Source organism: Schizosaccharomyces japonicus, assembly GCF_000149845.2.
Source record: "Schizosaccharomyces japonicus yFS275 unplaced genomic scaffold supercont5.3, whole genome shotgun sequence".
NCBI lineage: Eukaryota > Fungi > Ascomycota > Schizosaccharomycetes > Schizosaccharomycetales > Schizosaccharomycetaceae > Schizosaccharomyces > Schizosaccharomyces japonicus.
Window position 1 is genome coordinate 630,165 of NW_011627862.1, and position 21,833 is coordinate 651,997.

Below are 21,833 nucleotides of genomic sequence, written 5' to 3' on the forward strand. Positions count from 1 at the left end.
CCGTTCATTTGTGTCGACGGGAAAACCGTATTTGTTTAGTATGCAAAAATCAGCATTTTCTCTGTGTAAACTTTTCGTTTTTAGCATGCATATTTGAGCTTCGTGCTGAACATAGAGGATTCAATCGTGTGTGTTTGCTGTATCGCAATTTGATTCTGAATTTACACGCATGAATTATGCGCTCGCGTCGCGTCGATTTGTATATAAACAGCAGGCAGGGAGCCCAATTCACCACTACTCATCAAGCTTCGCAGCCTCATCCACCAAGCCTTCCATTGACTCCTCGTCACCGCTCGTTCATCCGACGCACACTTTCTTTCATTCATTTTTTCTACTCGACATGTCTTTCCAAGCCAGCGCCAACACTCCCGCCGCCAACTCGGTCGCTCCTCTCGGCTCTCGCGCCATGCCCACGAGTTTTGGCGTCTCGCGTAACATCCAGCACTTGAGTCTGGCCAGCAACACCGGCACCGTCGGCACCGTCGGCAACACCAACAACGTTCGCTCCGAGGCCAGCAAGCCTGCCGTTCCCAGCAGCTGTCCCATGCAGCGCACGAAAAACGTGCTCCAGCCCTCCAACACCTACCGCACTGCCTCGACGCCCACAAGCCCACTGGGACTGCGCAACAAGCAGGAAAACATCCGTGTCAACCACGTCCTCACGGCCGCCGACATTTTCGACGAGAACACTGTTCTTGAACTCTTCAACCATTAAACGACAAAGCGAAGCGACCCGCCTATTTCGCTTGGGCGCACGGGCTACTACCCCACAAACCTTGCCCCACAAAACCCCTCGTTTCCTCCACGTCCCCACCGACTCCCCACCTCCCGTCTGAACATTTTTGAAACCGGAAACCCGTCCCTCAAACTCTCGTTGAAATCAGTCATCCAGGCCGCGTGAAACTCCCTGCAGAACAAACCGCCGACAGGCAAAGCACGGCAAAGCACGGCAAAACACGGCGCGCCAACACACACTCCTTTATCCTCAATCTTCAACTCAATCCTCAACAGCTTGTTACTTTTCTTCTGTTTTTATTTTTATTATTATTCTTATTTCTGTTTCTGTTTCTGTTTCCTTACGTCTACAGCTCATGTCTTACCAAGACTGTCGTCTGTCGTCTGTCGTCTGTCTCTATCTTTATCTCTTACACTTACTCTTTACTCTTACACTTTACACTCTACTCCTACTCTCTCCTGTTTACTCCTCTTCCTTACAATTACTTGAAAAATAATATCGGATTGAAAAACGAACAATGCAACGAGCAAAGGGTGGTGGGTTGTCTAGGGGAAACAACATGCAAGGGGTAAAAGTGTGGGAATGACAAGTGAACCACTGGGACGAGAGACGGAAGAGGGCGACTTGTGTGATGAGCAGTGCATGCAGGAAACCGTCGCCGAGCAGAATGTTCGCGCTCAGCACGGCACCACGCTCCAGAACAGTGTTGTTGGCAGCGGCTCCCGCGTCACATCACAAGCACACCCCCACCCAGGCCCGCCTGGTGTCTAGAAAATGGAGTTGATAATGTCGGCACCGGCAGTGGCAGCGGCACCAAAGACAAAGGCATTGCCAATGTTGGAGCCGAGGTCGCCGAGCTTAGAGTGCTTTTGGGGTGCCTCCTGCTGCACGATGACCGGCTGGGCAGGCATGGGCTGGACAGCCATCGGTTGGGCGTACGGCATGGGGGCCATGGGCATGGGCTGCATAACGGGTCCTGTGGGCTGGGGCTGCTGCACAGGCATGGGCGGCATAGGGCTGCCAGTATGGCCGCTGCCGTACACCGGCGAACGGATGATCTCCACGTAGTTGGAGGGGAAGATGCCGTGACGCTTGTCGATAGAGCCGCGCCACCAGTCGTTGTTGATGTGCTCGAGCACGGTGATTGTCTCGTTTCTCCGGAACGACAGGTCACCTCTGTCTTTGCCCTTGAAGTCGTAGAGAGCACGCGCAAGCTCGTACTGCTGTGCGGGGGCAGCGGGTGCGGGGACAGGAGCGGGAGCAGCAGCCTGGACGGGAGCAGCAGGAGCCTGCATGGGCGACGAGGCCGTCTGGTAGCTGGGCGGACTGTCGACGTGGTGTGCGTTCGACTGCGAGAAGGCTTCCTGCTCCTTGCGGGCAACAGCCGCAGAAACGGTGTGCGAGTTGTCGACGCCGCTGTTATTGCCATTGCTGCTGTTGTTGTTGTTGCCGCTGTTGTTACTGTTGGCGTTGCCATTTCCGCTGGCGCCTCCGTTGGCATTGGACGGGTTGGAGGAGATGCTGAGCGAGCTGAACTGACGGTCGACATGATCGTCCTGTGCGAGGGAGGAGGACGAGAGAGGGACGGAGCGGACTTCGCGCTGGATGTAGTCAAACACCTCCGTGCGGATGACGCCTTCGTCCCTTAGGAACTGGACGTCGTTGAGGATGCTGCGGACAATGTGGTTGATTTCACTGGGTCTCATGGCTGCGAGGGCGAGTGCGACAGCTTGTGTAACTTGGGTGGTTACAGAAGAGCGAGGTCGGCCAACTTTATGCGCTTAAACGCACCACTTGGCACGTGCGGAGAGAGATAGCGAGGACAGCCCTGGGACGCTAGCTGATGTCATCGGGCGTCGCATAGCGCACGCTGCAGCAAAAGAGCAGCAGCAAGGAACTCGCAGGACGCACGCACACGCACGCACACACACAAATAGCCCGCTCACACCCCGCTCCCTCACGAACTGCTCACAACTGCAATTCTTCTTCCGCACAAAACACTCTATTTTCTGTCTGCCGCTTTTCTTACCCGCAACTTAAACTCTGAACGCTCTTCACAGAGGACCCTGCAAAAGCATTCGTCCGCTTCGAATTCATCGCTGTCATGTCCGGAACACGTTTCTTCCACCAAATCCTGCGAAGCAGCCACAGCTCCTCTCTGCCAGGCCTGTCTGGAGTGTTCCATGAGCGTGCTTTTACGCACCCTGCAGCCTTCCGCGCCGTTTCCGTCGTTTCCCAAGTCGCCCGTGTTCGCCTCTCTCTCTCTCGTCCCTTTTCCAGCACCGCTATTAGCTGCAAGAAGCAGAACACCGGTGCTGGGACCGGTGCTAGCGCAAGGAATGGCGCGAGAAACGGTGCTAAGGCCAGAGGTTATGCGAAAACTAGTAATGCCGACACCAATCCGAAGACGAGTGGCAAGACAAACCATGCAAAGGCAACCAACACAGACCCCGTCAGCAAGGACCCCGAGTTGGACCCCGACGACCTAGATGCTGAGATCGGCTATGCTCCGGCCTGGAAGAGCGTGTTCTCAATGCGCGCAGGCTTGATCATGCTGCTGGCGGGTGTTGGCTTGCTGTACTACTACAGGCGGGAAAAACGACGCCTGCAGCAGCTCCCAACCCCCCAACGGACTTCGACTGTGGTCACGAACACCCGTTCCTCGCTGCCTATTGGCGGCCCGTTCTCTCTTATTGATCAGCATGGCGCCCGATTCTCGAGCGACGATCTGAAAGGCCGCTACGCTCTCGTCTATTTTGGCTTTACTCGCTGCCCCGATGTGTGTCCCGACGAGCTAGACAAGATGACGGACGCGGTGGATATGATCAACAAGGTGTCGGGCGACGTGGTGACGCCCGTCTTCATTACGTGTGATCCTCTGCGCGATCCCCCCTCCGAAGTCGCCGAGTACTTGCAGGACTTTCACCCGAAGATGGTCGGGCTCACCGGCTCCTACGACGAGGTCAAGGCTGCCTGCAAGGCGTATCGCGTTTACTTTTCCACGCCGCGCAACGTTGATCCCGAGAAGGACGACTATCTCGTCGATCACTCGGTCTTCATTTACTTGCTGGGGCCCGACGGCAAGTTTCTCGATGTCTTTGGCCGCAATTCTTCCGCCAAGGAGATTGCCGAGAAGGTGTGTGCCATGGCCAAGGCTGCCAACTTTGCGCCCAAGTAGTCGGCATCAGTTGTCGTGCCGCCAATAGCGCACAGCGCACTCATTCTCTCCTTTTCCCGCATGCTGTTACGAATTTATGATTACGATGATGATGATGTTCCCGAACGGACCAGCCGAGACTGGGCTCCACAGCGTGGATTTATTTTTTATTCCCTATCTCGGTCGCAGGGCTGCAGAAAATCGCTCTTGCCGATCACGTGAACAATAAGGTTCAGCGTGACCGGGTAAAAACGAATAAGGTTTTCGCGAACAATTTAAGCGAAACGTAAATGTCCCTGCGCGCAACGAAGCAAACGAAAGAAATGAACAGACACGCTTCTTTTTCATGGGCTTACGGCTTAACGCTTTCTTTTTTTTTATCTTTATGCAAGGAGCTCCCCCGCTTCTCCACAGATTCCCGCATTTCCCCACAATACCCCACGCCCCTGTCCTTTCATCCCACGTCACACCTCGCTTGTGATACAACCTTAAAATAGCGGTTCGCCTTCCACGTGGATGCAGCCTCGTCTCCAACGACACATCCACTGGACCAGGGTCGCCGCAAGCTGCAATCGCCCTCTGTTTTCGCAGACACTCCAATTCTCTACACCCATACACGTTTTCCCTACGGGTGCTGCCGCTGCTGCTTCATTTTATAATCCAGCGTGTGCTCACGACCGCCTGTGCGCCGATTGTCTCGGAATGGGCATTCAATTGTCAACAATACAGACGCCTCAATTCAATGTTTTGTTTGCTGAGGATCTTCCGGACTACAGACTAAATGAGAGGTAAGACTTGGTTCGCGGTTTGTACCGTGTTTAAGTGCCTTTTTTCTTTGGAGATCCATGAAGACTAACAAGCTCATGTACACAGTCTGGGTGAAGCACATTTTCTGCGTTCCTATACCGCTTACAACAAACAGAAGCAGCTGGTTGTCGTAAAGTCGTTTGTCAACAAGCTCCAAGACTTTTCCATCACGCCTATATGTCGAAGATTAAAGAGCGAGCAAGACCAACTCAATGGACTTCCCAACGTGTTGCCGTACACGGAAGTCGCCGAGACCAGCAGGGCTGCTTACATTATGCGACCATACATTGCCACTAGCTTGTATGACCGTATTTCAACGCGTCCGTTTCTTGAACTGACGGAAAAAAAGTGGATCATGTATCAACTCCTACGTGGTCTTAACGATTGCCACGAACGAAACATCTTTCACGGTGATATCAAGACTGAAAACGTCCTTGTTACCTCCTGGGACTGGGCTTACTTGTCAGACTTTAGTAGCTTTAAACCCACCTATCTTCCCGAAGACAATCCCGCCGACTACAATTACTTCTTTGATGCCTCTTCTCGGCGCGTTTGTTACATCGCTCCTGAACGATTTGTTCCTGCAAACGAGTTGCGTGAAACGCGACTGAATGCCGCTATGGACATATTCAGTTTGGGCTGCGTTTTCGGTGAAATACTGCTGGAAGGAACGCCTGTATTCACACTGTCGCAGTTGTTCGACTATAAAACTGAGGCCAGTTATCATCCACAAAAGTTATTGTCTCGGATTGAGAATAAGGACATGCAGGTAAGACTTATTGCTATTACTCACTAGGCCCATTTATTTCTTCTCCCCCCCCCGTTCATCACTAACCATGCATTTCTTTAGGATCTCATCTTACACATGCTGCAGCTTGATCCTGCGAAACGTCTCTCAGCCAAGGACTATCTCGTAAAATTCGAACAAACTGTGTTCCCTGAACTCTTTTCTTCCATACTGTATCCCTATTTTACTCGAGTTCTGGAACCGGAGTCTGTGGTATGCCAGATCAATCAAACTGTAAACTACATCGACATTTGGACGAAACGTCTTAACACATTGTTGCATGATATTCAAGCAGGATCTTTGGATGATTACGCATCAGACGACCTTCCAGCTGGAATGGAAGACGCTTTTGCAGCAACCTTGTACAGAGATGGTTCGACGCGATCCGGGCAAACGGATGCGCAATTGCTAAACAGTTGTCAACGGTTCATAACGAATCTCTCCAATACACTAAACAAAGAGGGGAAAGAAAATGCTAAAGTCTACAACATGGAGGACGCTTTTCATTTTGCAACGGTCTTGCTTCCCTTTTTACTTAGTTTTATTCGAATTAGCAACAATAGACGAACTCGGAAAAAGGTGCTGCTGTTGGCTGTTGATTTGGCAAAATACGTTCCTGATGAGTTAAAACTTGACGCAGTGCTTCCTTTCATTGTCTCTGCCCTTGCTGATTCTCGCTGTGATATTCGTATTACTGCATTGTATGCCATTACAGATATACTGAGCTCGGTCAATGTGATTGCGCCTATTAATGCATTCATATTTCATGAATATGTTTTTCCCGAATTGCAACGTCTGTTGACGGACAGAGAATTGAGAGTACGCGCAGCTTACGCTTCCTGTATATCGACCCTGGCGAAACACGCTTCGCGTTATTTGAACATGGCTCAGTCTTTGCGAAATGCCGGTGTCCTCTCATTTCCAGAAACGGCTTATGACTCCGTTGATCACGGAAAGGCCGAGCAACTTTTTGAATCTGGTCGACATGAGCTTTTGGTTACCGTTGAATGGCATGTTTCTACGCTATTGGCAGACGCGTCTTCAGAAGTGCGGAGAGCTCTGCTCTCATCACTGGCACCCTTGTGCAGTTTTTTTGGAAAAGCCAAAGCAGACGATGTTATGTTGAGTCACCTTATTACGTACATGAATGACAGTGACTGGATGCTACGGTGTGCCTTTTTTGATAGCGTTGTCGGCGTGGCAGCATTCGTCGGTGCTCGTAGCATTGACGAGTATGTTCTTCCACTCATGCAACAAGCTCTGTTTGACGTTGAGCCGAATGTGGTAGAAAGCGTGGTTCATGCATTTGCTGTGATGCTGGAATTAAATCTATTTCCAAAACTTGTCGTGCAAAAGATTCTCCACTCCGTTATGCCGCTAGTTATTCTGCCAAATCCATATTTGCGAAGAGCCGTTTTGGGCGTAATGTTTGCCGCGTACAACAGCCAGGATGAAATCGATCAGCAGTGTTTTGTGTATCCAATTATATCACCATACTTGCTCTGTGACACGCCTGACATTAGGGATCATGCACAGCTTGACTCCTTAGTCATTCCATCCATGAGTTTGGAGGCATGGAGAATTCTTTTAGGGTGGCATGCAAAGGCTGGCAAGGATTCTCAGTTTTGGTCAAAATCTGCTTTAGATACGAAGCTTTCTTCAAAGCCTCAAACGCTGTTAGAACCCGGTGTGTACCATTCGCCATCCAATTTACCTCCTTTGTCATTGTCAGATAATCACTGGGTGTCAACGCTGCGAAAGTTTGGGCTTGCTGAAAAGCATTTGTGGATTGTTGCAAATCTCAGGCCGTTGATCAAGCATGTGTCATCTAGTACTGCTTGGACAGACCTGAACATGAAACGAATAAGAACAAACGTTCAGGAGCTTTCAAGCTTTCGCGGCTCTTCCGACACTTCCCCTGCTATTGTTCCTGAGATAGTATTCTGGAATACAGAGTCATCAAGCGTGCTAGATGACGAGCTTTCCAACACTTCCATTCTTCGAGGATCTTCTCGTGCTAGTTCCAGGACACAAAAACGAAATAGTATGCGGACCGCTTTGTCCGGCCCTGTTGTCGATCCATTTCTTCGTGTCGATTCAGGATCAGTTGTCAGTATTTCTGACGCCGTTAAACATTCTTCATACAAAGGCAATGATCCGTTGGTATTGAAATGTTTGGAGAAACAGTATCGTGAAACGTTAGCGGCTCAGGTTGATCTTGGTCCTACGGTTCCTTCCCGTTTGACTATGAAAGGATCATTGGAACAACAGCAGAACAAGGCATATCACAAAGATCAGAAGCCGTCTCGTTGGCCTGAAGGAAGGCGGATTTGGTGTTATACCAATACTCGAAACAAAAATGCCCGTATTCGTCAGGTGCTTGCCAGTCCGGACAGTACATTTTTCTGTACCTTGGGAAATGATGGACTCGTTCAATTGTGGGCACCGGTCGCGAATAATAAAAAGCTCGTTTCATTCGAGTGTAAACTTTCATATCCGCACCATGAAGGTCGCCATCCAGGAAGCTCTCTGCCATTTTCTCCCATTGTTACCGGTTGTTTCGTTGGACCAAAGCACGCTTTGGCAACCATTGCTGAGGATTTAAGTTTTGAAATCCACCGTTTTAATGTTCAGACTTCGCGTCATGTATTTATTCGTGAAGGTAATCTGAAGGCAACTCTTCACACAAACGAAAGAGTCTTGCTCATGCAGGCTGCTTCAAATGATGATGACATAGACGCAACGATTGCTGTTGCAACTAGCCATTCCCGAGTGCTTGTCTTTAATGCTAGTCAACTTGCCTTGCAGTTCGATCTGCAAAGTTCGCTTGAACATGGACTGTTATCGAGCATGGCACTTGCGGCAAACGGTTCCTACCTCATTCTTGGAACTTCTTTGGGCTATATTGACTTGTGGGATCTACGATTTCGTATTAAAGTAAGGTCGTGGTTTGTTACCGCCCGTGTTGATGCCATACAGATGGTTGGTTCTCTAGCAACATTGGCAGAAGGAGATGCAAATAATGATGTCTCGAACACGCAGCTGTTGCTTGCTGTAAGTCGTCCACGGCCCAAAAATCTACGGCCTTTTAACTCCCCTGTCACCGGTTCTGCAGCTGTCATTGAGTTTGACATTCGGACAGGAAAAACAAAGGCCATTTATCTCGACAGCTGGGACACCACTTTTCCGCTCCCCATTCCAATACCTTCCGTGGATTCGTTCTCATTAACCCCACATTCTATGGACTATCTAAGTGAATCACTATCGCTGTACTCTTGGCCCTCAACTGTGCTTCCTCTGTATGCCGTCCGCTTTTCAGCAGATCAGCCAGTACCAACAGCAGTGGATTTACTGCTTGTCAGTATCGGAGGAAGTGGACGGAGCGTATGCATTTGGAACACTGCCGATATCGTAAACAGTGTGTGTTTGACACGCACTACGGATTCAAGCAAGTGGGTTACTATCAAGGATACTGATGCTATGGAGACCCAAGGTATACGAATTCACTCGCGCGTTCCCATGCATTCGACAAACCGGCCGAGGTCGTCTGGTGCATCGCGTTCACTCACATTTCTTCGTGAACAAAAGCAATTGCAACAGCAGGAATTTGGCGTTTTTGCAATCACCGGTATTGCTATTATTAATGAACCCTGTACCCTACTCCTTGTCGCTGATGCTGGTGGAAATCTCGAGTTATGGACCTAATTACAGACTTCGTTTGACTTAATTGTCTGCAGCTGTGTTGTAATTACATTAACAGAGACGTTTTCTGTCGTGTTTTCCCCTTTGTATCACACTCTCCTTTTACACTCGACCCGCGTTTAATTACGATCATTCACCTAATTTCTTTCCTGTTGTGAGTCACGATAAACGCTTCATTGGCTCGACATTGAACTGTCTCCGGCTTACCCTTGTTTCCACTTTTCATTCTCCCCTGTCCAGCCGTTCTCTAACTTCTTCGCCGTTTCCTCGTCACTTGTTCGTGTGTTCTAATATAAATCAAACATTACTGTCATCGCAGACAATTTTCGATTTGCTCTTTGGGATACATAATGTCTAACAATTATTCTCATATAAACCAAATGACCTGTTTAGTATCGAAAATCCCTCTCAAAACAGTCTGCTGACTGCCTTTTCTCTTATTTCCTTCTCAAATACGACCTCCTACACCACCACTATTATGTGGGGGTAGAGGGAAGGTACCGCTGGTAGCGACTAGTCCTTCGCATTTCATCCAACGACTGCCATCTCAGGCAACAACACTTTCTTTCGTTACCAGCGGTGTCCTTTTGTCTCGAGTGCAAGGAATACCATCATGGATCGCCGCCACAGGGTGTATCGTGTGTTTCACCAGGAGATGTTTGTGGAGCCCAACTTCAAGGTATGATATAGATCGAAAGCTGTCGAGACTGTGTTTGTGTTCAGAACAGTCTGAGGTGCCTGTTGTCGATTTTTGGGCAAAAACATTTTTTTGTCGAAATTACGAGACAGATGACATGATTCTGTGTCTGAATATACATACTGTGTTTGCTCTGACGGTTCCGGATGCGTGAAATCAGTCTGTTAACATGATCGTTCTACTAGGTCGTGAAAGAGTTGGGCCAAGGAGCATATGGAATTGTCTGTGCCGCTAAGAACATGGCTAGTAAGGAGCAGGAAGGTGTTGCCATTAAAAAGATCACAAACATATTCTCAAAACCGATTCTTACAAAGCGTGCCTTGCGCGAAATTAAACTTTTGATTCATCTTCGGAATCACAGGAATGTATGGCAACCATGTGGTAGACTTTACCGGAATAAGCGGTGAAAACTTGGCATAAGTTATATCATGGACTAACGAGCGTGTTTCAGATTACATGTTTATACGATTTGGATATTATTAATCCTTTAAACTTTGATGAAGTCTACCTTTATGAGGAATTGGTATGCAAACGCAAAGAATATAGGGAAAGGGTTTGACACAGCTCACAATGTGATTTTTCAAAAGCATTTTCCATTTTGTGAATGCAGTCGCCGTATCTGTCTTCTTTCTCACATGCTTCCCCCCTCACTCATAAATCTAACTGAGCTCTAGATGGAAGCAGATTTAAATGCCATTATTAAGTCCGGACAGCCGCTTACTGACGCTCATTTCCAATCCTTTATATACCAGATTCTGTGCGGTTTGAAATACATTCACTCGGCCAACGTTATTCATCGTGACTTAAAGCCAGGCAACTTGCTTGTGAATGCAGACTGTGAACTTAAAATCTGTGACTTTGGCCTTGCGCGAGGCTTTAGTGATAATCCCGACGAAAACGCTGGTTTTATGACGGAGTATGTGGCCACTCGTTGGTATCGTGCTCCGGAAATTATGTTGTCGTTCAGTAGTTACCATAAGGGTATTGACGTTTGGAGCGTTGGATGTATTCTGGCAGAGTTGCTTGGAGGCCGGCCCTTTTTCAAAGGCAAGGATTATGTGCATCAGTTAAACCTGATTCTACATTATCTTGGTACGCCAGATGAAGAGACGCTTTCACGCATTAGCAGCGAGCGTGCCTACAATTACATTCGCAGTTTCCCTCCCAAAAAACCGATCCCCTTCGAAACGATCTTCCCCTACGCGAATCCGTTGGCACTTGATCTTCTGTCGAGGATGTTAACATTTGATCCCGCAAAACGTATTTCTGTGACGGAAGCTCTAGAGCACCCATACTTGGCTGTTTGGCATGATCCGGCTGATGAGCCTGAGTGTCCGATTCCTTTTGATTTCAGTTTTGAAGCTATCAACGATATGAACGAGCTACGTGACCTTATACAACGCGAGGTACTCGCTTTCCGTCGCAATGTTCGTCGTTCTCCCAATCCGTCGCTCCCACATTTGCATCCCATTCAGATCAACAGTCAACTTTCATCCCGTGCCTCAGCTATGCATTCACAACATTCCGGTCATGTATCTAACCATCTTCGAAGCAGCATGCCCACATCGAATACCCAAAACGAATCTAATGACTTGTCTCCTCGTCCTCATTCTCCTAGGTTGGATGCGAACGATCTCGAGGCAGAACTGTCCAAGTACTAAGCAAGATACTGAAAGCTGGCATTTCGCTAGTCTCTCAGCTTATAGGTGTACTTGCACGAATTGAATGAACAGCTTCATCCATCTGTAAAGAGCATTTTTTTCATATATTTTCTACTGAGTACTTAAACCTACTACTACTACTACTATTACTATTACTACTATTGCATGCGAGATGCACAGAAGGGGGAAGGGGATTATGAGAGAAAACCTGGAAAGCAGTATTGGTAATCGGGGAGGAGGAGGATGACAATACACGATACTTTCAAAGTACAACATTTAACAAAAGTCCAACTGTTTCTGACTACTAACCCCAAGACTTATCGGAAAGCACAACATTACTAAACTCATGTCGTACAAGGACAATGGAACAGTGAAACTAAAGTGATGAAAGGTTACGAAAAAGTGAAGAAGGCAATTTGCAAGAGATGAGAGTGAACGAGTACTTGTAAATAATAATTAAGTTCCACCTCGAGCGGGGCCTAAATAACAGAAATGTAGTGAGAAGTGGTAGTAGTAATAATAGCAGCAGCAGCAGCAGTATCTAGGCGGGCTACGTATAAAGGGACCGCTTGTCATTCAAGTAGGGTTTATGTATGTGTGCCTGCCTTTGTATTTACGAAATGGAGTGTGAGCGTAAACGGGTGTGTCATCATGAAAAAAAAGGTATTATTTCATCCAAGCAGAGAGCCTGTGTAATCCCACACGATACAGATTGTTGTGTGTAAGACGAAAGGAAACTGCGCATTAGAGAGTAGCGGTCGTTATTACCAATAGCCTAATTCGAGTCGCGCGACTCCTCTTCATCATCACTGTGCAGGTCAAACTTTTGGATTCCAAAAATACGCTTTCTGTGAACAACAGGCAGCTTTGGGATAAGCACCATGAAAAGAGCCCAGATGTTTACAAGGAACATCCAGCCGTTGTAGTGTGTGTAGTGTGTGCTGAGGAGGAAGAGAACAATAGGCAGTACAAGAAGATACTTCCGTGCAGGCGTGTACTGGTTTCCTTCATCCAGTTGCTCCCACATAGTCAGTCTGTCGTATGCACCGGCATTAAACTCAAATGGTGTTCCCGTGACCCAGTGAAACATGATGAACGAGCCAGTCATGTACGTCAAGTTTGTCAGTGTCCAAGCCAACTCTCTGGACACCGAGGGGATAGCGTGGAAAACAATGCGCAACGCGGCAATTATCACGATGTGAATAATCCAGGCACCTAGAGACAGATGTTAGTTGCATATTCATGAAATGTGGAGCCAGAAGGAGAGAGAGAGAGAAACTTGTAACGCTGTTTCTATCCTTGCTTCCTACATACCCTTATAGTTCACCCAATTCGAATTGTAATTCGTGGCAGAGCCTTGATCCAGGCGCTCGTCAATTGTAGGATTGGGAACCTTGCTCACAAGAGACGAAGATCTTCTACGGGTTTCTTTTGCAACCATTTTCACTTTTTGTAGCTGTGAAATAACTTTTAGACCAGAAAATATGTACTGACACGCTGTGGAAAAATCACTCTTTCAACAACACGTGTAGTGAATGAACTGTAGACAATCAAACAAATAACAAACAAATTCAAATTCGCCTCACAAACGAAGCTCTTTCGCGAGAAAAAAAGACGGATGACAATGATTTATGATGATAGACAAACAAGGTACGTGAAAAACAGCAATAACTCGCGTGTAACTTTGCAGAATTATGCGTACAGACTACTTTGTCGAATTGTTCCAAAGTCGCTACGTTTAACGCAAGTACCTGTCTACAAGAGTTTTGAGGAAAAGGAATGCTCCGTGTTTATACGGTTAAGAATTATAAATCGAAGAATACAACCCTCAATGTGAATTTGTAGTGTATGGCAGAGGAGGAGTTAGCTCGGACGCTCCGAGCCACGCCATTCGACTTTAGTGAGGCGCACCGCGCTATAAAGAGAAAGAAGGCACTGGAAGCTAGAAGAACGTAAGTCTCGGTAAATAAAAATGCGGGGTGAATGTTATTGATGATTAGGTTCTGCTAAGCGAGGTATGACGCAAGACAAGCTTCTGTTAAGCGATAGGTGATGTGGATGAACAAAAAAAGAAGCACCTGCTGATAACTAAATACATTGTCGTGTTGTTTTGTTTGTTGTCCATTCATTGATAATCTATATGCTGTAGATCTTTCGGTGCATTGCTTGCCGCCCTGCTATCTCGCTAACGAATCTACATCTCTGGTCGATAACGTCTCTGAGTGGCTCATGGTTTATTTTAAGGTATAGACGGACGTTCTTTAACCGACATGATCAACATCTAGACTCTGTCTTATCAGTTGCGTCGCTGTAGCTTATATTTACCATTTTCTCCCAATTTTTGCACCAGAGAAACCTGCAGTCTGCCAACCACTTTTTATTACACTCTAAGAGGAACTGCAAATTTTGCGGCTTTTAGAAGTATTTTTTGGCAATAATCCTTGCATTTAACGGTCTTTTCGTAGTCCGCGGACATAATTAATCGCAGGTATTCGTTCGTCCGACAAGTTTTTTTCTTGTTTTTCTTTTTTTCCATTTTTTTCGTTTTATTAGACGTTTTTTGGCGTTCCTTTTTATTCCACTGAATTAATCACTACTCAAAATGTGTGGTATTTTGGCTATTCATCACGTTGAAGGCGATATCCAGGCTTTCAAGCCCAAGGCTTTGCATCTTTCTAAGCAAATCCGTCACCGTGGCCCTGACTGGTCCGGTAACTGCATCCGTAAGCAATCTATCTTGTGTCACGAGCGTCTTGCCATTGTCGGTGTCGACAGTGGTGCTCAACCTCTTGTTTCCGACGACGGCAAGCTTGTTTTGACTGTCAACGGTGAAATCTACAACCACATTGCCCTTCGTGAGTCTTTGAAGGGTCAATACGAGTTCAAGACCCACTCCGACTGTGAGGTTATCCTTTATCTTTACCGTGAGCATGGACCCGCCTGTGCTGACATGCTCGACGGTATGTTCTCGTGGGTGTTGTACGACGAGAACAAGGACAAGGTTGTCGCTGCCCGTGACCCCATTGGTATCACTACCCTTTACCAAGGTTTCTCCTCCAAGAGCCCTGAGACTGTCTACTTTGCTTCTGAGCTCAAGGCCCTCCACCCCGTGTGTGACAAGATCATTGCCTTCCCTCCTGGTCATTTCTTCGACTCTGAGACTGGCGAGACGACCCGCTACTTCAACCCCTCCTGGTGGGATGAGAACCGCATTCCCAGCAACCCCATCGACTACAAGCTTCTCCGTACAACTTTGGAGAACTCTGTCCGCAAGCGTCTTATGGCTGAGGTTCCTTACGGTGTCTTGTTGTCTGGTGGTTTGGACTCCAGTTTGATTGCTTCCATTGCTGCCCGCGAGACCAAGAAGCTTGCTAACGCTTTGGAGGACAGTTCCGAGGAAGCTCGCACCATCACTGCCTGGCCCAGACTTCACTCCTTCGCCATTGGTTTGCCTGGCTCCCCCGATCTTGTTGCTGCCCGTAACGTCGCCAAGTTCTTGGGTACTAGCCATCACGAACACACCTTCACTGTCGACGAGGGTCTTGACGCCGTTCGCGATGTCATCTACCACTTGGAGACCTTTGATGTCACCACTATCCGTGCCAGTACCCCTATGTATCTTTTGTCTCGTAAGATCAAGGCTCAAGGTGTCAAGATGGTTTTGTCTGGTGAGGGATCCGACGAGATCTTCGGTGGTTATCTCTACTTTGGTAACGCACCCAGTGCCGCCGACTTCCACAGCGAGTGTGTCCGCCGTGTTAAAAACTTGCATCTTTCTGATTGTCTCCGTGCCAACAAGTCTACTATGGCTTGGGGTCTTGAGGCTCGTGTCCCCTTCTTGGACAAGGAGTTCCTTGAGGTTGCTTTGAACATTGACCCCAAGGAGAAGATGTACACTGCCGAGCGCAAGGAGAAGTACATTCTCCGCAAGGCCTTCGATACTTCTGACGATCCTACTGCCCAGCCCTACCTTCCCAAGGAGATTCTCTGGCGTCAAAAGGAGCAATTCTCTGATGGTGTCGGTTACTCTTGGATTGATGCCCTTAAGGACACTGCTGAGCTCCAAATCAGCGACGATCAAATGGCCAACCCCAAGGCTGAGTGGGGCGACGATGTTCCTCAAACTAAGGAAGCATACCTTTACCGTCTTATGTTTGATGAGCTCTTCCCTCCTCAGTGTGCAAGCACTGTTATGCGCTGGATTCCCAAGGCTGAATGGGGTTGCCCTGCTGATCCTTCTGGTCGTTACCAGGCTGGTCACATTGCTGCCATCAATTAAAAAAATCCGACATGCGCGTTTCCCTTTCCGCGTCCGAGCACCCAAATAATGTATTTCTTTCGTGTTTAAACAGCCTTCGCTGCGATAGGTTCCCGTATATCTCTAGAGGAAAGGAATTTGTTTTTCAATGAAATCTCTGTTACTAGTTTTTGGTTTCGAAACTTAAGCACTGTAAGATGTTCCAGAGAGTTTGTAGAGGTGTATGTCTGTATATTGCGAGGGAAGTTGGTTCTATGAGAAGTACAGCATTCATTGGAACGAAGAATGTTAAACGGCCGACTGGTCGTGAATCAAGGACATTCCATGAGTGTCCGTAGCAGAAGGGTTTCATTGCATGGTAGAATTATCGTATGGACGTATTTACTTATTGTATTCTATCCACTAATCTAGATTGACATACTTTGGTCGTATATCATGTAGCATAATATTCGTTTTTGCTTTAAGCAGTTATACAGTATCATCTCTAATGAAACGGAATGCTTGTCCATATTAGGTAGCTTACTACTAAATTTGTCATTCAATAAACAGAGAAGGTCGCGTACTATTGCCTTCCGAATGACACTGTAGAAAAGCCCGATATGCGTTCCAATTTTGTTGTGAAAAAGGACATCTAATTTGGTCAACAATGTCGCTTCCGTCGACTTTGTGGAAAGAAAAGGAAACTATTAGACACACCGGACCCTAAGATTGTTTCACTATCACCTTACCTCACCGGTACGAATCCGACGAATGCACATTCCCCGTTGATTTTCCGTAATCATCAGGTGCCGATTCCGCGGCCTCGTTTACAAACACAGTTATAACATATTAAATTAGTGTAAAGGATTACCAGACTGATTGTAACTAGGGCGGAAGCCTCCGTGATTTCATTCATGATTGTCGTAAATGGGCTGTAGCCCCACTGAATAAAGACTTCCATAAAAAAGCCTCAGACAACAACAGTTCAATATCAGAGTCTGTCCAAGAAGCTACAGGAAGTGATTGTAGGAAAATAAGTATCTCTTGGAATTCCATTTTTTGTAGTTCTGACGACCATTTCACTAGGAAAGAAGCACAGACATACAAGTGAAAATCAGAAAAGCCATCAGGCCCTTCTGCCATGTAAGTATCCCACATGCGTATAATGTTTTCAATGCTTAATTCGCGCATCAACAAACAATTCATCCATCGAAAGCTGAACTGAAGAAAGTCCACACCTTCAGATTGTAAATGTTTTGCCAGCGGTGCATCGATACGGTATGTGAGCTCCTGAAGTTTCATGACCTGGCGCTGGATTCCGGGCTGTGCATGAATATAGTTGTCTTGAATGCCATCGAGCAGCTTACTGAGACACCAGAAACAATCGGCTTCAACCTCATCAAGCTGTCTTTTTGTAAGCTGTCGGACATCAAAGGTTTCAGGATCGTAAGGCTGTGTGTAAGGTAAAAGGAAGACTTGGTAAAAGGGTGTTACAAGGTCGTTGATTCCTTGAACGTATCCGCTCGCGGGATGCCGAGTAGCCCAAATGTACAATATCCGTTCAAGGATGCGTTGAGTTGCTGGATTTTGATACAATGGAATAGATGCATTTGTGCGTGGTACATCAATTGCTACTTGGTGCCACAAAGCCTGATCCAAGTGACCGTACTCTCCTTCTGTGTGAAAAAGCGTATCTCTTATAGCAAAATAATCTTCACGCTTTTTTTCCAGCGTCGAATCCCTGCGAGATGCATTTGATGGAGCATACCCAAGGAGCATCTTCCATACGATCGGTCTCAATTCCGGTGGAACCCCGTTCCACGATAGAGTCCGCAGTGCGATTAAATCTACCACTGGTGCCTCTAGAACACGAGTAAACTTTTTTATGCGCGACATTTGACAGTTTATAAGCGCGACTTCTGCTTCAGCAGTCTGATTAGCAGACTTGGGACTCGGTTTGAGAGCATTTTTTTCAAACATGTCAATGTACTTCCGCGCAGAATTAGAATCCGTGGCACACTGAACTCCGTGTCGATGGTGCCGAGAGCTAGAGTTGTTTGTGGAAGAAGTAGCTGACGCTCCGTTGAACCGCGTATTTTTAGTGAAAGACGTATTAGAATTGGGAAGACCCCAATCCTCGTCAGTTTGTGACATATACCGGGCGTATTTGGAGGATAGCTTTCTGTTCGTACCAAAGTCAAGAGACGAGGAAGAACGATTGATGGGATAACTGCTAATTGGCGAGGTTGCGTTACTACTAGTCTCAGCTCGTGTTTTAGTTAATCGCAAACCCGGTAGGTCGGTGAATGTCTCAGCAGATTTTGTTCGCTGGTTCTGTTGTGACCGACTGCGATTGATGGTTGAGCTGTTGGATTCGGTAGCAGTCTTCTTAAAGAACAGACCAAAGTTTTTAAAAGACATTGGTTTTTCTTTCCGTTCCATCATTAGGAATTGAAGTGTATGAGTGTGAGTGTGTATCAAGGAAATAGGAAATTATGGAAAAGACGTAGAGGTAAAAGGAGGACACGAGACAAAGGTGCAGTGTTGATAGGAAAATCCTGATGCCAAGGTTGTGTGTGCTTTGTAACGGGTATAGAACAGAGTGACAGCGGAGAATATTAGGAATGGGAAAGAGAGGAAGAAAGAGAGAAAATGGAAACAGAACAAGGTACAATGATAAGGCAGACAATAAGGGGAAGGGAGAACAGTCAGCAAGAAGGCTTAATCATGAATTAGGACATGAAGTGGTCACAAAACAGAGTTGACTGTGTCTCAAAAGCAAGCGATTTCTTTTCTTTAGATCGAAATACAGGAATAGACGGAAGGGAACGGGAAGAGAGTGACAGACTTCGTCACTAATCCGGTCAACTTGGCCAACAGGCGGTTTCAAAATGTGTCCAATACACGGTTCGAGTGAACAAGATACAAACTAAAGTACAAAATGAAACACGGTGTCCGCTTATAGCACCGTTTTCGAATAGTCAATGGAGGAAATGTATGAAGACAACAACAAGGGGAACAGGTAGCCTTCTCACTTAAGAAATGCCTCAGAAAGCTTACAGTATGAAAAATTAACAATTTCCAGCTTTACGAAGACAGGAAAGTTAAATTATTATGGTGTAGTTTACCTTAAAAAAGGATGAAAGGGTCAAAGGTAGGTGCAAAACCGCTGTAAATTTAGTAAACAAACCAAGTATGTTTTGTGTGTCCAGTGTTCCCTAAGGCTACAGAGTGGTTAGAACTGAATTGTGTGTGGGCCTGCACGTGACAAACACATGGAAACTCACCACCAAAAAAATGGAGAAAGTGGAGACAGAGCGGGGGATCGACGAAATTGTGGGATGGAGGGGGGTTTAGTAAGGGCGGAGATTGGAGAGAAAACAGAACACCAAAAAAGAAGCAAAGGGAGGGCACTAGCGGGAAAAGTAACCTACCCGTACTGACTGTGCTGAACCGTGTTGACCATATTTACTACTAAGGATACCCACAGAAACGAATAACTCACGGTCTGTAGTTTAACAAAATTGTCCGCCACGAGTTTAACTTCGAAAGAAACAGGACATTCAGTAGTGACACGTAGTTGATTGAAACGTTTTCTTGTTTTATCGTTTTGTTAAAAAGAACTTTTTTTCTTTTCTTTTCTTTCAATTTTTTTTTCTTTTTTTTTTCCTTTTTTTTTCTTGAGAAGGCCCACCTGACAAGGTATCTATCTCTCTTCTCTTAATGGAAACCATCGACCAACTAGTTGTTCAAGGGAATAAGGCTTTCTCTCAAAAGCATTACGAGATTGCTGCTGAAAAATACAGTGATGCTCTAGAAGTTTTGGAGCAAAAAAATGGTCCCGACAATATAGAAAACCGCAACGTTCTGTGGCTGTATGGACGGACGTTGTTTGAAATAGCTCTCTCGAAGAGCCAAGTCCTCGGAGGCGGAATCACTCCTGCTATCGAAGAGCAACAACAAAAGGAAACTGACTCTGGTCCCACTGTCGTCGGCTCCTTTGCTTTTACCGGAGACAAGCTGGAGGACAGAGTCGAGCGCGATGACGCGGCAGAGAAGGCGAACGATGTGAAAGAATCGACTGCTACTGCTACCTCGGAAGCTGCTTCCTCAAACGGTAGCGAGAAGACGGAAGCTGCAACTGCAGCTTCGCCTACTCCAGCTGCCGCCGTTGCAGCAGAAGATGACTTTGGCTTGGCGTGGGAGGTCTTGGATTTGTGCCGTGTGCTCCAGACTCGTGCAGTGGAGCAACTCGATTCGAAGGACGAAAAGTCCCGGCTGGCAGACGTTCTGGATTTGCTTGGTGAAATTTCACTGGAGAACGAAAGCTTTGAGCAGGCCGCTCAAGACTTGCAGGAGGCCTTGCTTTGGAAACAACAAGTTCTCGAAGCAAACAGTACTTTGTTGAGTGAAGCTCATTACAAACTAGCACTGGCTCTCGAGTTTACTGCTCTCGAAGACGGTAGCGGCAAAAAGGAAGCACTCAAACATGTGGAAGCTGCTGCAGACATCATACAACACGTCCTTGATGCGAAGCGTGCGGCGACAAGCTCTAAAAAGGGAAAGGAGAAGGAGGATCCTACTCTGACTTCGTTCCAGCAAATGCTCGACGATTTGCACCAAAAGGCGCAGGACTTGCAGGCCGAAGAGAAGCCCGACTTGGAGAAGGAGCTCACCACGAGTGCGGTTGCCGGTTCTCTCCTTTCAGCTCCTCGTGATCAACTTCAAAAGCTCGTCGCTGATGCCATTCAAAATGCTAATGACTTGGGATCACTTGTTAAACGCAAGCGTCCCAAGACCGATGACGGAGAAAAGGGAGAGAAGGCGAAGCGTGCTAAGTAAGGCATTCGACAAAGACGGGAGATGGACGGCGAAGTCGAGCGCAGAGTGTGCAACTGGATGCAAGCAATCCCAGCAGCACATTCCCTTCCTCTCACCGCTCACTGACCCTCCTCACTCATTATTCCTCCCCCTAAGACTTTACTACTCAGCACATTGTCTTTCTCGTTATGAAACTCTCATTTACGCTAAAACACAATAACGAACCTTTGCGATGTCCACACATTTGCGTTAAATTATTTCTGTGCTCGCTCTCGCTGTTCCGCGTTAAAAAGCCGCAACGCGTTCTGTTAGCTCTCGCTGTGTTTCGTTGCACCTCACTATACCACCTGAAGCCCGTGTTTCGCCTGCCAAATACCAAACACCCTCACGTAAGCTACAGCAAGAGTTATGGCTTTTAGAAATCCAATTTATCAATTGTCTAATACAGAAGACTTAAATTTAGACATCATCAATGCCCCGAGCTTAGAGAATCGCCGCCGGAGCAGCGCTACGTTGGCTGTTTGCACTACGGAGGACTCAAAATTCTTGTACGGCACGACTCCTTCTGGAGGGGCAGAATGGTGCTCCTGAGGGAATTAACTCCGTAAGACCCTCGAAACGGCTGCTTCGAAGGCGCCGCCATGTACCTCGTTGGATTAGTGACAGTTTTCGAACGTGTTTGCCCAAGTCATCCGGCAATTTGAAGGAACAGGCGGTAGATGAACAGGATGACAACAATAATACGGCGAAATCAAGCAAAGACAGACCCCCTCAACATTCTACACTCCCACTACAATCCAAGCTTCAACCGTCGTTGGACCGGAATCCGTGTAGAAATGGACAAGCCGATGAAGCACTACGGAATAAACGCATCGGCATCGCTGAACCGTCCAACTACTGGCACGGGATCATTGAAGAGACTTATGATGAACATCATCAGCGCCAACGGAACCTCCATCTTATACCCGAGAACTGGCAGGATGTAAATTTGAAAAATGGTCTCGTTGCCATCATTGACCTTGCTACCGATCACCTGCAGTGCTCCAAGTTAATTATTTATGTTGATAAGCATCTGCCTAATCTGCCCTACCTCGTCAAGAGTTTCCACTGGGTGGGTTTCGAACCGATTGCCCATCCTAATTGTGTCGACCACGCCGTTTTCGGTATGGATCTCTAGCACTTTTGGAGCAAATGTTCACCAGTAAACCATACACGCGCGCACACACAG

The 21,833-nt window shown here is 47.1% G+C and overlaps 10 protein-coding genes across 10 annotated transcripts; 7 read left to right on the plus strand and 3 right to left on the minus strand.

The window, feature by feature from the left end:
- Positions 1 to 242: 242 nt before the first annotated feature.
- Positions 243 to 2,190, plus strand: SJAG_04555 (hypothetical protein). The gene has a single exon (XM_002175612.2). The coding sequence runs from the start codon at positions 341 to 343 to the stop codon at positions 713 to 715; it is 375 nt and encodes a 124-aa protein (XP_002175648.1). The 5' UTR covers positions 243 to 340; the 3' UTR covers positions 716 to 2,190.
- SJAG_04554 (wiskott-Aldrich syndrome binding protein Lsb1) lies at positions 1,218 to 2,156 on the minus strand. Its single transcript, XM_002175611.2, has one exon. It carries the CDS (start codon positions 2,029 to 2,031, stop codon positions 1,504 to 1,506), a length of 528 nt encoding a protein of 175 aa, XP_002175647.1. The 5' UTR covers positions 2,032 to 2,156; the 3' UTR covers positions 1,218 to 1,503.
- A 420-nt stretch (positions 2,191 to 2,610) lies between the features above and the next one.
- Positions 2,611 to 4,294, plus strand: SJAG_04553 (copper chaperone Sco1). The gene has a single exon (XM_002175610.2). The coding sequence runs from the start codon at positions 2,841 to 2,843 to the stop codon at positions 3,912 to 3,914; it is 1,074 nt and encodes a 357-aa protein (XP_002175646.1). The 5' UTR covers positions 2,611 to 2,840; the 3' UTR covers positions 3,915 to 4,294.
- A 115-nt stretch (positions 4,295 to 4,409) lies between these two features.
- Positions 4,410 to 9,192, plus strand: SJAG_04552 (VPS15 protein kinase Ppk19; the record flags this gene model as incomplete). The annotated part of the gene is made up of 3 exons (XM_002175609.1): positions 4,410 to 4,681; positions 4,767 to 5,469; positions 5,551 to 9,192. The coding sequence occupies 3 exons, from the start codon at positions 4,410 to 4,412 to the stop codon at positions 9,190 to 9,192; spliced, it is 4,617 nt and encodes a 1,538-aa protein (XP_002175645.1).
- A 610-nt stretch (positions 9,193 to 9,802) lies between these two features.
- On the plus strand, positions 9,803 to 11,547 carry SJAG_04551 (CMGC/MAPK protein kinase Pmk1; the record flags this gene model as incomplete). Its single annotated transcript, XM_002175608.1, has 3 exons — positions 9,803 to 9,868; positions 10,072 to 10,251; positions 10,561 to 11,547. The coding sequence occupies 3 exons, from the start codon at positions 9,803 to 9,805 to the stop codon at positions 11,545 to 11,547; spliced, it is 1,233 nt and encodes a 410-aa protein (XP_002175644.1).
- A 75-nt stretch (positions 11,548 to 11,622) lies between these two features.
- On the minus strand, positions 11,623 to 13,400 carry SJAG_04550 (ORMDL family protein). The gene is made up of 2 exons (XM_002175607.2): positions 12,862 to 13,400; positions 11,623 to 12,762 (listed from the first exon to the last, which is right to left on the minus strand). The coding sequence occupies exons 1-2, from the start codon at positions 12,986 to 12,988 to the stop codon at positions 12,323 to 12,325; spliced, it is 567 nt and encodes a 188-aa protein (XP_002175643.1). The 5' UTR covers positions 12,989 to 13,400; the 3' UTR covers positions 11,623 to 12,322.
- A 347-nt stretch (positions 13,401 to 13,747) lies between these two features.
- On the plus strand, positions 13,748 to 16,072 carry SJAG_04549 (asparagine synthetase). Its single transcript, XM_002175606.2, has one exon. It carries the CDS (start codon positions 14,150 to 14,152, stop codon positions 15,824 to 15,826), a length of 1,677 nt encoding a protein of 558 aa, XP_002175642.1. The 5' UTR covers positions 13,748 to 14,149; the 3' UTR covers positions 15,827 to 16,072.
- A 495-nt stretch (positions 16,073 to 16,567) lies between these two features.
- SJAG_04548 (GTPase activating protein Gyp1) lies at positions 16,568 to 19,010 on the minus strand. The gene has a single exon (XM_002175605.2). It carries the CDS (start codon positions 18,227 to 18,229, stop codon positions 16,697 to 16,699), a length of 1,533 nt encoding a protein of 510 aa, XP_002175641.1. The 5' UTR covers positions 18,230 to 19,010; the 3' UTR covers positions 16,568 to 16,696.
- Positions 19,011 to 19,507: 497 nt separating this feature from the next.
- Positions 19,508 to 20,626, plus strand: SJAG_04547 (NASP family CENP-A chaperone; the record flags this gene model as incomplete). The annotated part of the gene is made up of 1 exon (XM_002175604.1): positions 19,508 to 20,626. The coding sequence occupies one exon, from the start codon at positions 19,508 to 19,510 to the stop codon at positions 20,624 to 20,626; it is 1,119 nt and encodes a 372-aa protein (XP_002175640.1).
- Positions 20,627 to 21,013: 387 nt separating this feature from the next.
- SJAG_04546 (hypothetical protein) lies at positions 21,014 to 21,782 on the plus strand (the record flags this gene model as incomplete). The annotated part of the gene is made up of 2 exons (XM_002175603.1): positions 21,014 to 21,153; positions 21,215 to 21,782. The coding sequence occupies 2 exons, from the start codon at positions 21,014 to 21,016 to the stop codon at positions 21,780 to 21,782; spliced, it is 708 nt and encodes a 235-aa protein (XP_002175639.1).
- Positions 21,783 to 21,833: the final 51 nt, after the last annotated feature.